A 13,719-nucleotide genomic window follows, 5' to 3' on the forward strand; every position below is an offset into this window, starting at 1 on the left:
ATTTTGCATAAAGACTGAAAACCTGACTGTTAACCTATTAAAAAAATGCATATATGAAAAGCTTGCTGATCACAACATATTCTGTTTGTTTAGTCTGGTAGAAACAGAAACAGAAACAGTACCTTTTCTACTAATCTTGTGATATACAAGAACACCTGTAACCACAGTAACTGTATCCATACATAATGGCAACAACAGTAGCCTCAGAATGCTTTAATGAAAACTAAAAATAAATTTCACAGATAAAGATTAGACTAGATATGGTGCTCATATTATGCAGAGTGCAAAATTTAAAAAGTCAGCAGTCATCATCAAAGTCTATAAAAACAAACATTTCTCAAAAAGGTTGGGCTATACTGGGCTATACTTGTACATTCTGTACCACATGTATCATTAAACACATCCGACTCAGCTGCAAAACTTACTCCCACAAGGCAATGCAGGGATAATTCAGCCCTTGATGCTTGAGAGTGTTCATCCTTTAACCTTCATCTGCAGACCATCAACTGAAGTATTGTCCTGGATCATGTCACATTTTAAGTCCTCGCTCAGCTAAGATACAGGGAAGGATCTGATCAGGATTAATGCTATGACCTGGAAAGAAGACTCTAATACCAGGGAAAGTGTGCACAGCTGGCATACACTGGATATGGTCTAGAAAGCACGCCTCAGAAAATACCAAGTTATTTTGAATTGAAAGCAGCTAAATCCTGCTCAAAACTCACTCTGAAATGCTCTAATTTGCCTATCTGTGATGTAATAACTAGGGCCGGGACTTTAACGCGTTAATTAAGATTAATTAATTACACAAAAATTAACGCATTTTAATCGCACTTATATTTGCACCGCGGAAAGTTTCTCACTGGATGAGTTTCAGGCGTACCGATTATACTGGAGCACAATTATTTAACGAGTTAAAAAGCCGCCGACACTTGGGGTGCGTCTCAGCTCGGGTCAGTAAAATTAACAGGCTGACAGTGACAATCACGTGAAACTGAGGCGAACTCATTCATGGTTGCCTCTGATTATACTGATAATAGCCTACCTATTAGCTTCCAATGTAGACGCGCGACATGCACGCTCACAACCCAAAGCGGCGCGTAGCGTCGGTACGACGGCGATGCCGTTTTTTCCCCCCGTGCATGTCCGTGGAGCTGTGCGCTGCGGACGTGCACGGTTCCCTACGTTGCTGTGTCAGGCAGGTGTTTCCCACGGAGCTCTGCCCCGTTTCAAAGGTGAAGGAAGCCCTAAGTGGAAAGACGTTGCCTCCGCGATGTAGAATGTGTTTTATAGAAGAGAAACACACATTTCAGGACCGCTGACTTGTATCATCAAAACAGACACATGTAAACACAGAAAGCTGAAAATCACTGGACATGTCTGTTGGGATTATACAAATCAACAGTGTAAAGTAGAGCTGTCAAGATGTATGCAGTAATTAATTATTGCATATCCTACTGTACCTATCACTCCTATTGTTTCTGATGTACAGGTGCATGAGAATGTCATGGGAGAGTTTATTAAGGCCTATGTCACTAATTCAATTCAAAAAGTGAAACTAATACATTATATATATGTCCATTACACACCGAATGAAACATACACCTAAAATTCAGTATCCCCAAAAATGTAAATATTACAAAGGAATTTTTTTTTTTTAATTTCTTTTTTTTTTATTCAGTCATTATTCAATGGTATACTAAAACCTATATGAAAAAAATTGCTTCTCACTGTTCTCAGGTCAAATATTTATATGCAATTAAAAATGCGATTAATTAATTTCAAAGCCTCTAATTAATTAGATTAATTTTTTTAATCGAGTCCCGGCCCTAGTAATAACATAACTACATAGACTACTCAACATTTTAAGTCAACAAAAAACTTAAAGGTGCATTTGTAAGGAAAGTTGATTTTTCACTGACTCGTCAAAAGCTGATGCTTTGGGATTGTAGGATTGGTCGGCCGTCATCCCATGCATGAGGAGTAAGACTCAAAAATTAATTTTTCTAACAAATCCTTTAAAGAAGTATTTTACCACTAATAGATGGCCCCTAAGCCTGAGTCTATGGAGTAGAAAGACAAATATTTTTGAAATAGTTGCTGCACGACCAGAGAAAATAAGGAAAAAGGGCTGTGGTATTTGTGTGGTATAAGAATGTACTGCGCCGCACTGGTCCAGTAAACACTGGGTGACATTCTGCAAGTTGCTTGGTTTCTGCTCTGAGTCAGTTTTAAAACAGGAAACAGTAAAGCAGCCAGCTGGTAGCAAACAATATGGTATTACAGCTGTTTCTGAAACAAAATCTGTTTCTGAAAACGTTTTAGGAGTGACATATGATAATGAAAAGTATTGTGGTTCATATTTGATCAGCACTGCCTTGTTTTACATTTTAATGGAAATTTGGTGAGACTCTCAAAAAGTATGGGGCTCTAGGTGCAGAATTTCAAAAACATTTTATGTAAACTGTTGTTCAGACTCTGGAACCGAAATGTCATGAACAGAAATGAACCAGATACTGAGTAAACTCAATGATAGTGAGCATAAAGACCACTGTTTGAGCTCATCGCACATACCCCATCTGCAGAGGCCCGCACCATGGTGCCTTGCTCCATCATAAACAAAGTTATCAAATCTGGCAAGAAAGTCTCCAGGTCAGCAACACTGAATACCTGCCCACTAATTTGTTATAACACAGCTTCAGTCTTTTCTTCCCAGCATAAAGCATCAATTTAAGACTACAACTTAATTGAGTTTACATTCAACTCTACTTAATATTTAAACATAAGCACATAGTTTACACTTGAGTGTTTTCCATTTAAAAGAACAGTCCAACATTTTGAAACATTATGCTTGTTTTTTGCCACAGTCATTTGCACCATGGTGCATCCACAAAGACAAAAGCCTATTATGTTAAGCGTGATGTGAACAAGATGTGAACAAAAAAATGCAATCCAACAACTCAACAATCCACAGCTGTTGTTATTACTTTCCGCATCTTGCTTTAAACTGTAGCATTTAAGGTACTATTGGACAAAGCCCTTTAGGTGCTACTAATGAAGTAGTAATGTAATGACTTATAATAATTTTTGCTGACTTTTTTTGTTTGAAGCAGTGATTGCCTGGTGATTAGCAATTTAGGACCTTGTCTCACAAAAACTGACTCAGACTAAGGTGCTCTTGACCAACGCATTAAATGCAGGGGTGAAAATAGGTAATAGTAATGTAAGGTACTCAGTACCAATAAAAGGTTGAAAGAAGGGACATCAGCTGCCTGCCAAAGCCCACCTTCAAAACCAGTCACGATCACATCTCCAACAAGAAAACACATCTGAAAGCGTTATGTTTACTTAAACATCACTAGTTTCCTCATACATTGCTTCTAAATGGTTCTGAATTGCTTCTAGCTATCAGTGTGCTGTTTTTTAATCCGTACTGGAGGGAACCCCACTGGGGAAACTCCTCATGACCAGCTCATTGATCAGCACCCCTTAAATCAATGAGGTTATGATGGGGTATAGACTCTGATATTCCTTCAACTTAATTATTCTGCACAATGTAAAATAAATTAAGGGGGAAACTATCCAAATCCTAAAATTGAAACACAAATACCTTCCCAACACAGTAATATCTGAATAGTCAAATAGTGTATTCTAGCCCTAGCTGCTACTGTGACTAAAACCGCTCAGTGGGTATAATTACATTTTCAGTTGACTGAATGACTGCCACTGACACAAGAAGGTAATAAAGAAAAGTAAACAGACATAGATATAGTAGAGCAACAACTGTAGAGCAGCACTGGCGGGCTTCTTACCTCTGCAGACTGTACCATTCTCCAACGCCTCATACCCAGCTTTGCACATGCATCGTCCGATGGGTACCATCCACTCCCCATCCCCGTTACAGTACAGCTTGATGGGTACATCCACCTCCTCCCCATTGGGAACACACACCCCTCTGGCTGCCACCAGAGAGGTGCTCTCTGCTCCAGACAGAGTCTCAGGAAAGACAGCACCATTCTGAATCACACGGGGACATTTCCTGTAGTAGACTCGAACAGCGATGAGTGACATGCAGGCGCCATAATCCTGGAAAGCGAGGTAGAAGCCATTGCGTGAAACAGGTCCAAAACTCCGGACTTCACTGTTGATCTTCATGATGCGGCCACCAAGATCAACCTGAGAGAAACTCTCGTCAGCAGCTATAGTGTCCACTTTCACCCAGGGGTTTTCCATCCAGGGTGGGGACAATTTAGTGGCTGTGTCTGAGTCAGACTCATAGTAGTACAGGTTGAAAGTTTCCTTGCATGAGCCAGGTACATTGGGTATGGAACTGCAGTCACGCACTGAGAACTTCATCTGAACATGGATGCGCTGAGCTCCACGACGGCGGATGTAATTTGTGCGTACCCAGTTGTTCTGGCTGCTATCGAAGACATTGCACACCTGGTATGTTCGGATGGTGTTCATGTTTTCATCATAGCCACTAACTTCTTCCCACTAGAAGACAGACAACAAACAAAACGTCTGAGAAAGTGACACACAACAAATGTACAAAAAACGCAAATACTTTGTCATTAACAGTTATTCAACAGGCAACAGGTCCACCAACCGAAACAACAAAATAGGCAGCTTGTCATTCTCTTCAAAAACTACCATTATGTGATAATAAGTGTTAAAAGGCAACTTTCCAGCAGCTGAAAATCGGGTTTCTGCTGACCCCTAGTGGTTTACTTTCCACCATCACCCAGGGTGTGTAAATACACCGTGACATCACTGTTATATCACTAACATCACCCTAGAATTCCACTGGTTGCATGTACGTTGCAGAAGAGTTCATGCGGTAATTACAGAATCCCGTGCAATTGCAATTATACATATACTGTATGTCCATACAACAACAAACAGACAAAAGGTTAGTGTTCCCAACTGAAGGACTAGAAGAAGGGTGGCTTTGCTTGGATTTGTCTCTTTTTGATATTTTTGTCCTGGTGTCAATGCGGAGTATTTTATTCTTAAAATTAACCGGAACTTTGATTTTGTTTCGGTGTCTCACTTCCTGTCTGCTCTGTGCTGAATTCGGCTGAATTGATGCGCCATGCTCTGGCATTGGGCAAAAATAGGAGCCTTCCGTATCTGTTACGGAAGGGTCTGGAATGCTGGAGCAGCAATGGAGTAGATATGCAATGCAGCAGAGCCATTGGAAGTACACACATAGACTAGAGTGAAACCTATCAGCTCCGCTGCTGTGGCGGATCAGAGATGGACCGAACACGGATCTGGTGGAATTTAGGGGTAAGGTGTGGATACAGGTGTGCCAAAGAACACCTCTTAACAACCCTGGAGGTGCAACACCTGTTGGAGAGAGCTTGGACTGTATGTTGGTTTAGGTGGATTCGCTGGAACACCTCATCCACACAGACACTCCGATTAGAGAGCGAGGCCGGACATAGTAGGACAGTTAACGTGGCTTTAATGATGAAGCACGACTCCACATCACATACAGCTCAGTGTTTATGGTTTGCTTCTTACAGTTTGACTCTGTTGTCTACACTGTCTAAGGCTTTACATTGGTCTGATTGACTCTCTGTACTGGTATCTCCAATGGACAAACAAAATGCACATGAGAAGGTGCGCTAGCTTAATGAGCACATGTTAACTCGAACTTAGCTTCAACTTAGTCAACAGTTGCCAGTCTGTCAGCACATTAAACATCAAATAAAACACTGCTACACAAGTAACATTAGCGTATTCTTAGCGCCGAAATTCGCATTCTGCACAAAAACACAGTAATAATAGGGAATTTACAACAGCCACCCCCAGAATAGCCTAGCTATTATGTAAAGACTACTAAATTCGTAGTAGGTCTTCTCCCCGACTTGAACCTCGGCCGACCGGACATGACCATCTGCACTCTCGATCACCTTGACAACCTTCCCAATTGGCCACTGCGCTCTGGGAAGCTGGGGGTCGACGATCATGGCGACCGTGCCCTGGACGAGGTCACTGGCGGGCCGCCACCACTTCTGCCGGACTTGTAGGGAAGGAAGGTCATGTCTAAGGAACTGAGCCCAGAAGTGGTCCACCATCATCTGACAGTGGCGCCAGCGTCGTCTTGTGAGGGTGTCAGGTGCATAGGACACTTGGGGCAAGGAGGCGTCCCGCCGCCCCATCAGCAGCATGTTAGGCGTCACTGGATCAGGATCCACTATGTCTGATGAAACATAGCCTAAGGGCTTGGAATTGAGGATGCCCTCAACTTCGATCAGAAGGGTGAGGAGGACATCTTCATGGAGGGATTGCGTGCCAACAACCACCTGGAGAGCTTTCTTGACAGACTGTATTTCACGCTCCCAACCCCCACCGAAGTGAGGAGCTGCTGGTGGGTTGAACTGGAACTTAATCTGGTTCTTGACAAGTCTCTCCTGTAGATCTGGGACCATAGTTGCGAATGCCTCCTTAAGCTCTCTCTCAGCCCCTCGGAAATTAGTACCTTGGTCTGAGAGTATCTCAGCGGGGTTTCCTCTTCGTGCTATGAACCTTCTCAGTGCCAGAAGGAAAGTGTCTGTGTCGAGACCAGCCAGCAGGTCTAGGTGGACACAGCAGGTCGTGAGGCACTTGAAGATCACTCCCCATCGCTTCTCGTTCTGGCGTCCAACTTTGATGACAAATGGACCGAAACAGTCCACTCCTGTGGAGTAGAATGGGGGCTTTAGGAGTCTTTGATATTTCTTCACGGCTTGTCTCCCACGCAGAATCCAATTGTAATACTCTGATAAATATCAGTAGTATTTATTTTATTATTTTCCTGGGAATAAGTTTATAAGGATAAAATGCCAGTTCATGGTGCAGTAGAAATTCATATAAATAATGATTTGATATAATTAAGATATTGCAATGTTTAAATAATTTATGTTTAAAATGAGTGACTTTAAAATGTAATTTCATGGGGTGTGAATGCCTTTAAAAAGTTAAAAATAAGTTCTATTACGTTATATTACAGGCGTGAGTTCATGACCTGAGGAATGTTTTACACTTCCGGGTGGAGACCGGAGGAAGAGGAGAAGAGGAAGGGGCAACGAGAGTTAATGGCGGAGCAGATAACAGCGGATCGTGTGTGTCATCAGTGTCGTGTTTTATGAGAAACGGACTGTGGACTGTTGTCGGACGACGGGCTGTGGGTGTGGGAGTTGGACTCTCCATCGCAGGCGAAGTGTCAGTGGTTATTGGACACAAAGTAAGTTCGGCTAAGTTAGCTAGCAGGAGCTAGGCTAACGGCGCGGTCATTGCTGAGCGGAGACCGGCATTGACGGGAGGAGCTGTGCTGGGTCGCCACGGAGAGGCGCGCTGACGGAGAGCGCCTTGCTGCTGCAGAGAGAGACGGAGGTTCGTCGCTGCGAGCTGCTGCGGGCAGAAATGTTTGCCACCGGGACGAGGAAGTGATTCTCCAGCTGTGGCCTGGTCCTGCTGACTTCACCAACACACAGAGGTACTGTTATCAAAGGTCTCCATCGTCTCCATCATGAGCTCCAACTAAAGCGCGCCAACAATAACTAACCTAAGAGTGCACTCAAAAATTAGACAGTTTGAGACTCCAGAAAACCTATCATTACCCGGGTCCTTTCTTTAAAATTTCATTTCTATCTTTTTCTCTTTCCATAAAAGTGGTTGAATGTGTTTTTTCACTTGTGTATTTGAATACAGTTTCTAAAATTGATCACCTGTGTTTGTATCATTGAGTTGTGTTCATCATTTAAGTAATTTGATTCTGTGCTACATGAGTAGTAGTGTTTGCAGGTCAAGGTGTGTTCCCACTAGTCTTCACCTGGTTATTATTAAGAGTGAGAATTATCTTTAACCCTAGGCAGTGTTTCACTATTTGAAATGTTTCTTTTACCACAAGATATCTAATGAGGGTTAAGGCCTCATCTTAAAGTGTAAGGTGGGTTTTAATACACGAGCCGGTGGTAAAAGGGTTACACAATACTGCCGCCTGAGTTTGGCAAAGACTCTGTCAGGACCTGGGTGGAGCAGGCGTGCATCCGTGTCTCTAATGAGGAGTCTTGTGACAGCATGGCTGGGGTCGAACACGACAGGGTGGATATCAGTAGGGCCAGATTCAATGCGCCTAAATCGACCTCCAACTTGAATAAGGCCAGACTCTGGGTCTATCTCTGGAGCAAGTGAACTCAGCCTGCTGCTAGAGGATACAGGCTTACCAGCCTTCAGGCACTTGACTTCTTCAGGAAAGCTCTCCGCTTGGCTGGACTTCAGCAACTGGTACGTAGCCTTAACCAGGTCCAGGTTGTTGAACCGTGAGATGTCGGGCTTTGGGTCTGGAGGGCGTGTTTGCATGAGGCCACAGAAGATGGTCTGCTTGAGCTCAGAGGGATCTGCTGGGTTGATGGAGTCTGGAACCGAAGGCCATTCGTGTGGTGGAGAGCGAAGTAAAGCTGGACCTTGGATCCATCAGTTTGGAGTGGCAAGCTCGGCCAGGGTTTTACCCCTTGTTAAGTCGTCAGCCGGATTGTTTACTGTGTCCACATACCGCCAGGTGTGTGAAGCAGTCAGGTCTTGGATCTCGGAGACCCTGGTCCCAACAAAGACCTTGAACCTGCAGGACTCAGATGTCAACCAGGTCAGGACAGTAGTTGACTCGGTCCAAAGATAAGTCTCTGTGATGTTTAGAGTGAGCTCTCGATGGATGAGGAAGGACATCTGAGCTCCCGTTCGTGCTGCACAGAGCTCTAAACGTGGCATTGACTGTTGGCACTTAGGGGCTACTCTCGACCTGGCCATTAAAAAGGAGATGTGAACTGCATGGTTGACGGTCATTGTAGCGAGATAGGCGACCGAACCATATGCCTGTTCGGAGGCGTCACAGAAGACGTGAAGAGTGTACTCTGTAGCTTCAGCGGCGGCTTCCAATGGAGCGTATGTTCGGGGAATGCACACACTTGCCAGTTCCGGAAGCTCTCTCTCCCAGCTCGACCAGGCCTCGATGATCTCTGGAGGAAGGTTAGGGTCATCCCAACTCCTTTTCTTCGCCCACAGCTTCTGAACTAGGATCTTAGCTCTTGTTGTGTAGGGGATGATGATCCCAAGCGGGTCGTATTGCCGAGCGAGCACCTTGTAGATATGGCGCATGGTGAGTGTTTGACTCTCTGGAGGCTTGACTCGGAAGCCAAGGTGGTCAGTTGGACAATACCAGCGTAGGCCCAGTGCTGGCTCTTGTGGGTCAGGGCTCTTCTCTGCCAGCCATTGCTCTGCACTCTTGGCGCAAGCAGTAGAGGGTAGATGGGCGACAACGGATTGGACGTTGCTTGCCCATTGCCGAATCTCAAACCCACCTAGAGCGAGGACCTGCCTTAGCTTGTCGATGAGAAACTTCGCTGCCCTGGGTGTTGAGAGGCTCTGCAGGCAGTAAAAACACTGTTCAATGGACTGCAGGATGTCTTCATTGCCTTCGACATAGTCCTTAGCGTGTCTTTGCAGCGCAAATGTGGCGCAGCAGGGGCTGCTAGTTGTCCCAAATGGCAGGACGCACCACTGGTAGACCTCAGGTTGCCGTTCCCGTTGCAGGCTCCTCCAGACAAATCTCAGTAGTGGCTGGTCATCAGGCAGGAGACGAACCTGGTGGAACATTGCTCGGATATCCCCACTTATGGCCAATGCATACTGACGAAAGCGCAGAAGGACACCGATGAGAGAAGGACCGAGGGTGGGACCTGCAAGGAGCTGTTCATTGAGTGCGAGGCCACTGTAGACGAAGGAGCAGTCCCACACAAGACGGGGCTTGCCGTTATGGTGAACGAGGTGATGGGGTATAAACCATGACTCGTTGGATGGGTTTACCTCATCGTCACTGAGCTTGACAACACAGCCTCCGCTGATGAGCTTCTGGATCTCTTCCTCGTATTGATTAGCTAGGGCTGGGTCTCTTTGTAGTCGCCTCTCCGTGCCACGAAGAAGGGGCATGACCGCTTCAGGTGTGGCCTTGAGTGCTGGTGCACCTTTGACACGGAGAAGTGGTGTAGCGTAGCGGTGTATGTCACCCATCTTGACTCTTTCAGTGCGTGTCTCAAGGATTTTGAGGGCTTCTTGGTCCAGACGGGATCGGACTGCTAGCTTCTCGCTACGAAATGGGATGGTGTCCAGCTGCCAGAGACGCTCAACATGTTGGTAGAGGTCATCTGGTGCTGGTGTGAGGGAAGTAAAGTAGCAGGAAGCAGCAGTAGAAACCGTACCGTCTGGACCTTGAAGTGCCCAACCAAGGCTTGTGTGGATAGCTGTTGGGCTGCCCTTAGGACCAACTCTCACTGGCTCTTTAGCTGTGATCAAGTGGGTGCAATCTGCGCCAATTAGTAGCAATGGTTGCACTTCATTGAAGTCTGGTAGTGGGAGGCTCTGTAGATGGCGATAACGTTTCTGTAGTGCAGCCATGGGGTAGGATTGCTCTGCTAAAGCTAGTCGGCCTGAGATGGTGCTCTTTTGGGTGTGCTAGGGGGGCTACATAGAAAGAAATGGACTCACCAGCAAGATGGGCAACGTCTTGATGGATGGTGCGTAGAGTGAGGGTCTCTACTTTACCTTTGAGGCCTAGACGTTGGGCAGCAGCCGGTAGTATTATTGTTCATTCAGCCCCATCGTCCAGAATGGCATGGGTCTTCAGTGACTTGCGGCCGTGACTTATTATAATGGGCACCACCTTGAGATACACCTCTCTTCCTTGTTAGGAGTTGCCGAGTGTGGCTTGGTCACGTGGAGTGATGAGGTAGACACGTGAGTCCGACTTGGCAACGTCGTGTAGAACTCTCAGATGAATCCCTTGACACTCGCTGCAGGGTTTCTATAAGGTGCAGGCTTCGGGCTTGTGGCTGGTCCGACCACAGTTATGACAGCGCTTACTACGTTCTAGCCATTTCCTGACGTCATCTGGTGAACGCTGTACGATGTCAGTGCACTGTGACAGATAATGCTCTGTGCTTTTACAGAAGAGACATAACTTCTTGGACTTGGGATTAGAGCGGACTGCCTCTGCGGGATGACTGTCATCAGCTTTGGGTTTGTCAGAGCCGTGATAAACTGACACCGACTTCACTTGGGGCTTGGAAGCTGGAGCGTGTCTGTCTCTCCTGGAGACATGAGGCTCTTCAGGACGGTGGCGCTGTGCCATTTTCGCAGATAGTCTTTGAGCTTCTGCTTCAACTTTGAGCCAATTAGCGAGGTCTCTGAGGTTATAGGGGTTGAATCGACTCGTGTTGAGACGGCCTTGTATTTGGAGATGCTCTACAAAACTGTCAGTAGACATTATTTCTGTCCCATTGGGCCCCTCTAATAAGGTGAGCATTCCTACCAGCAGGTCAACACTGAGAGCGAAACTCTGGAAGCCTTTGGTGTCTCCATGTCTAACATCAGGGGCATTTAAGATTGCAGCAATCTCACTTTGTGCGAGCTGATGTGGTTGTCCATACTGGCGCTGTAATGCTTCCATAGCAGCCGTGTCGGGTTGGGCACAATGCCTGCAGGACTGAGCAATTAGTTTGGCTTCATCCAGGACTAGGTGCTCCATGAGTACAAGGTACTTGTAATACTCTGACAGCTCTGTGTAAGGGTCAAGCAGGTGGTCTAGTGCCATCTCGAGGTCGGTGAATTCCTTCTCACTGTCATGGACCAGCTTGGGCAGTTCAGGTACAGGAACAGGCTGCTTTGGCCGCTGGAAACTATATGAAGACTGTAGCATGGTGTACTGTGGCGAGAGAGTATTGTACGCCTGAGGAGAAGGACCTGGCATCATGGGCACCGGCTGGTAGACAGGCTGCACTGCAAAGGGAGACTGAGGCTGGATAACAGGTTGTAGAGGCAGACCTGGCTGGTAGCTTTGCGACTGGATCATGGTCTGCGCAGTAATACCAGGTGGAGGCTGGTATACAGGGTGCGCAGTGATAGCTGATGGAGTGTGTTGAAGCACAGGGTGCAGTGCTGGTGGAGCCAGGTGTTGACATGTTGGCGTTATCACAGTTGGCTGGTATGCTGGATAGGCTTGAGCTGTAGAATTAGGCTGGAATCGGACGGGTGTAGGTGTAACTAGGCCCCTATGCTGGACGTTTATAGCCGTAGTCGCAGGATGCATTATTTGATAGGCTGGTTGGTATAGTGCAGATGCTGTCGGCTGGACGGCTGCAAACTGTGATATAGATGTTAATGTTGCTGGAAGGGACTGGGTTAGAATGTCATTTTGGCCACGGCTGTGGCTGGGGGAAGGGGATGTTATAACTTGGGACAGTAATACTGTGCTTGTGGTGCTGGCAGTAAATACAGCTAGCCGCATGCTGACTGCTTGTGTGCTTACCCAAGTTGTATCATCTGGCAGGAAGCTTGGGTTAGCTTGTACTAATCGCTATGAAGCTGGAGAACTTGGCTCACTGAGGCAGTAGTCTGTGAAGGTGTGGCTTCGCAGGCTGCATTCACTTAGGGCAGGAGATGATGGCCTTCCACACACCGTTGGTAAGCTGGGATATGCGCTAGCTTGTGGTGCTGTGTTCCACTGGCTCACCTTATCGACTGCTACTGTTGGGGAATGACAAAGTGGGAGCCCGAGTGCCGGGAGTAGCTGGCCATCTTGAGTAGCAGATCCAGTCTGCAGACTAAGTGACTGCAGCTGCTGTGCACTGACACTTAAGTTGTCACCCTGATGAGGAGCAGTATAAGGCATGAGGGACTGAGGAAGGCTGACCTGGTAGCCCTGGAGGTGAGCTGGTAGCTGCCGTGGCCGTCCTGTTGCTTCACTTGCAATAATTGATGCTTGCATCGTGTCCATTTGGCTGATATGGGTGAAGTAATCCAGCTCGAAGGACCAGTGTTGGGGAGAGCTTAGACTGTATGTTGGTTTAGGTGGACCTCATCACACAGTCACTCCGATTAGAGAGCGAGGCCGGACACAGTAGGACAGTTAACGTGGCTTTAATGATGAAGCACGACTCCACATCACATACAGCTCAGTGTTTATGGTTTGCTGCTTACAGTTTGACTCTGTTGTCTACACTGTCTGAGGCTTTACATTGGTCTGATTGACTCTCTGTACTGGTATCTGCAATGGACAAACAAAATGCACATGAGAAGGTGCGCTAGCTTAATGAGCACATGTTAACTCGAACTTAGCTTCAACTTAGTCAACAGTTGCCAGTCTGTCAGCACATTAAACATCAAATAAAACACTGCTACACAAGTAACGTTAGCGTATTATTAGCGCTGAAATTCACAGCTTCATTTACATATCAAAGGACTAATTAACGATCGTTAACGGATTATTACAACCCACCTTCATCACAAACACAGACAGGCATCAATGCAGAATGAACTAGAATGCCGTGAACAGCTCAACATTGTTTTTCCCAAGGACCCCTTAGCTGCCCAACGAGGTGGCTGATGTAAAAACACTAAATTCAGCACTGAACAGTTCCTGCACAAAAACACACAGTAATAATAGGGAATTTACAACAACACCCTTATAACTTTACACCAGAGATGCCCGTGAAACATTACATTTCAGTTGAACTTTTAAGTTTCCCTTTAAGGCTTTAAGGTTTGGTAAAGTTTAGCCAAAGAAAAGTGCTTGATTATGGTTATAAAAAGACTGTGGTAATGTTAAAAGAAACCAAAGTTGGCAGTTGGATGTATGTTTGTATGCCCAAACACCAACCAATTGTATCCTCCCTCATA

At 46.0% G+C, this 13,719-nt stretch overlaps 1 protein-coding gene across 2 annotated transcripts in view; it reads right to left on the minus strand.

Annotated features, from left to right (window-relative positions):
* Window positions 1-13,719, minus strand: part of LOC311264838 (ephrin type-B receptor 2-like) — a 123,279-nt gene that overhangs the window by 33,437 nt on the left and 76,123 nt on the right. For both annotated transcript variants that reach the window (XM_084365981.1, XM_084365980.1), the window contains exon 3: window positions 3,813-4,497. In XM_084365981.1, coding sequence (XP_084222107.1) covers window positions 3,813-4,497 — 685 coding nt within the window. The remainder of the gene's footprint in view (window positions 1-3,812; window positions 4,498-13,719) is intronic.

This window comes from Pagrus pagrus, assembly GCF_965226575.1.
Source record: "Pagrus pagrus genome assembly, chromosome: 11".
NCBI lineage: Eukaryota > Metazoa > Chordata > Actinopteri > Spariformes > Sparidae > Pagrus > Pagrus pagrus.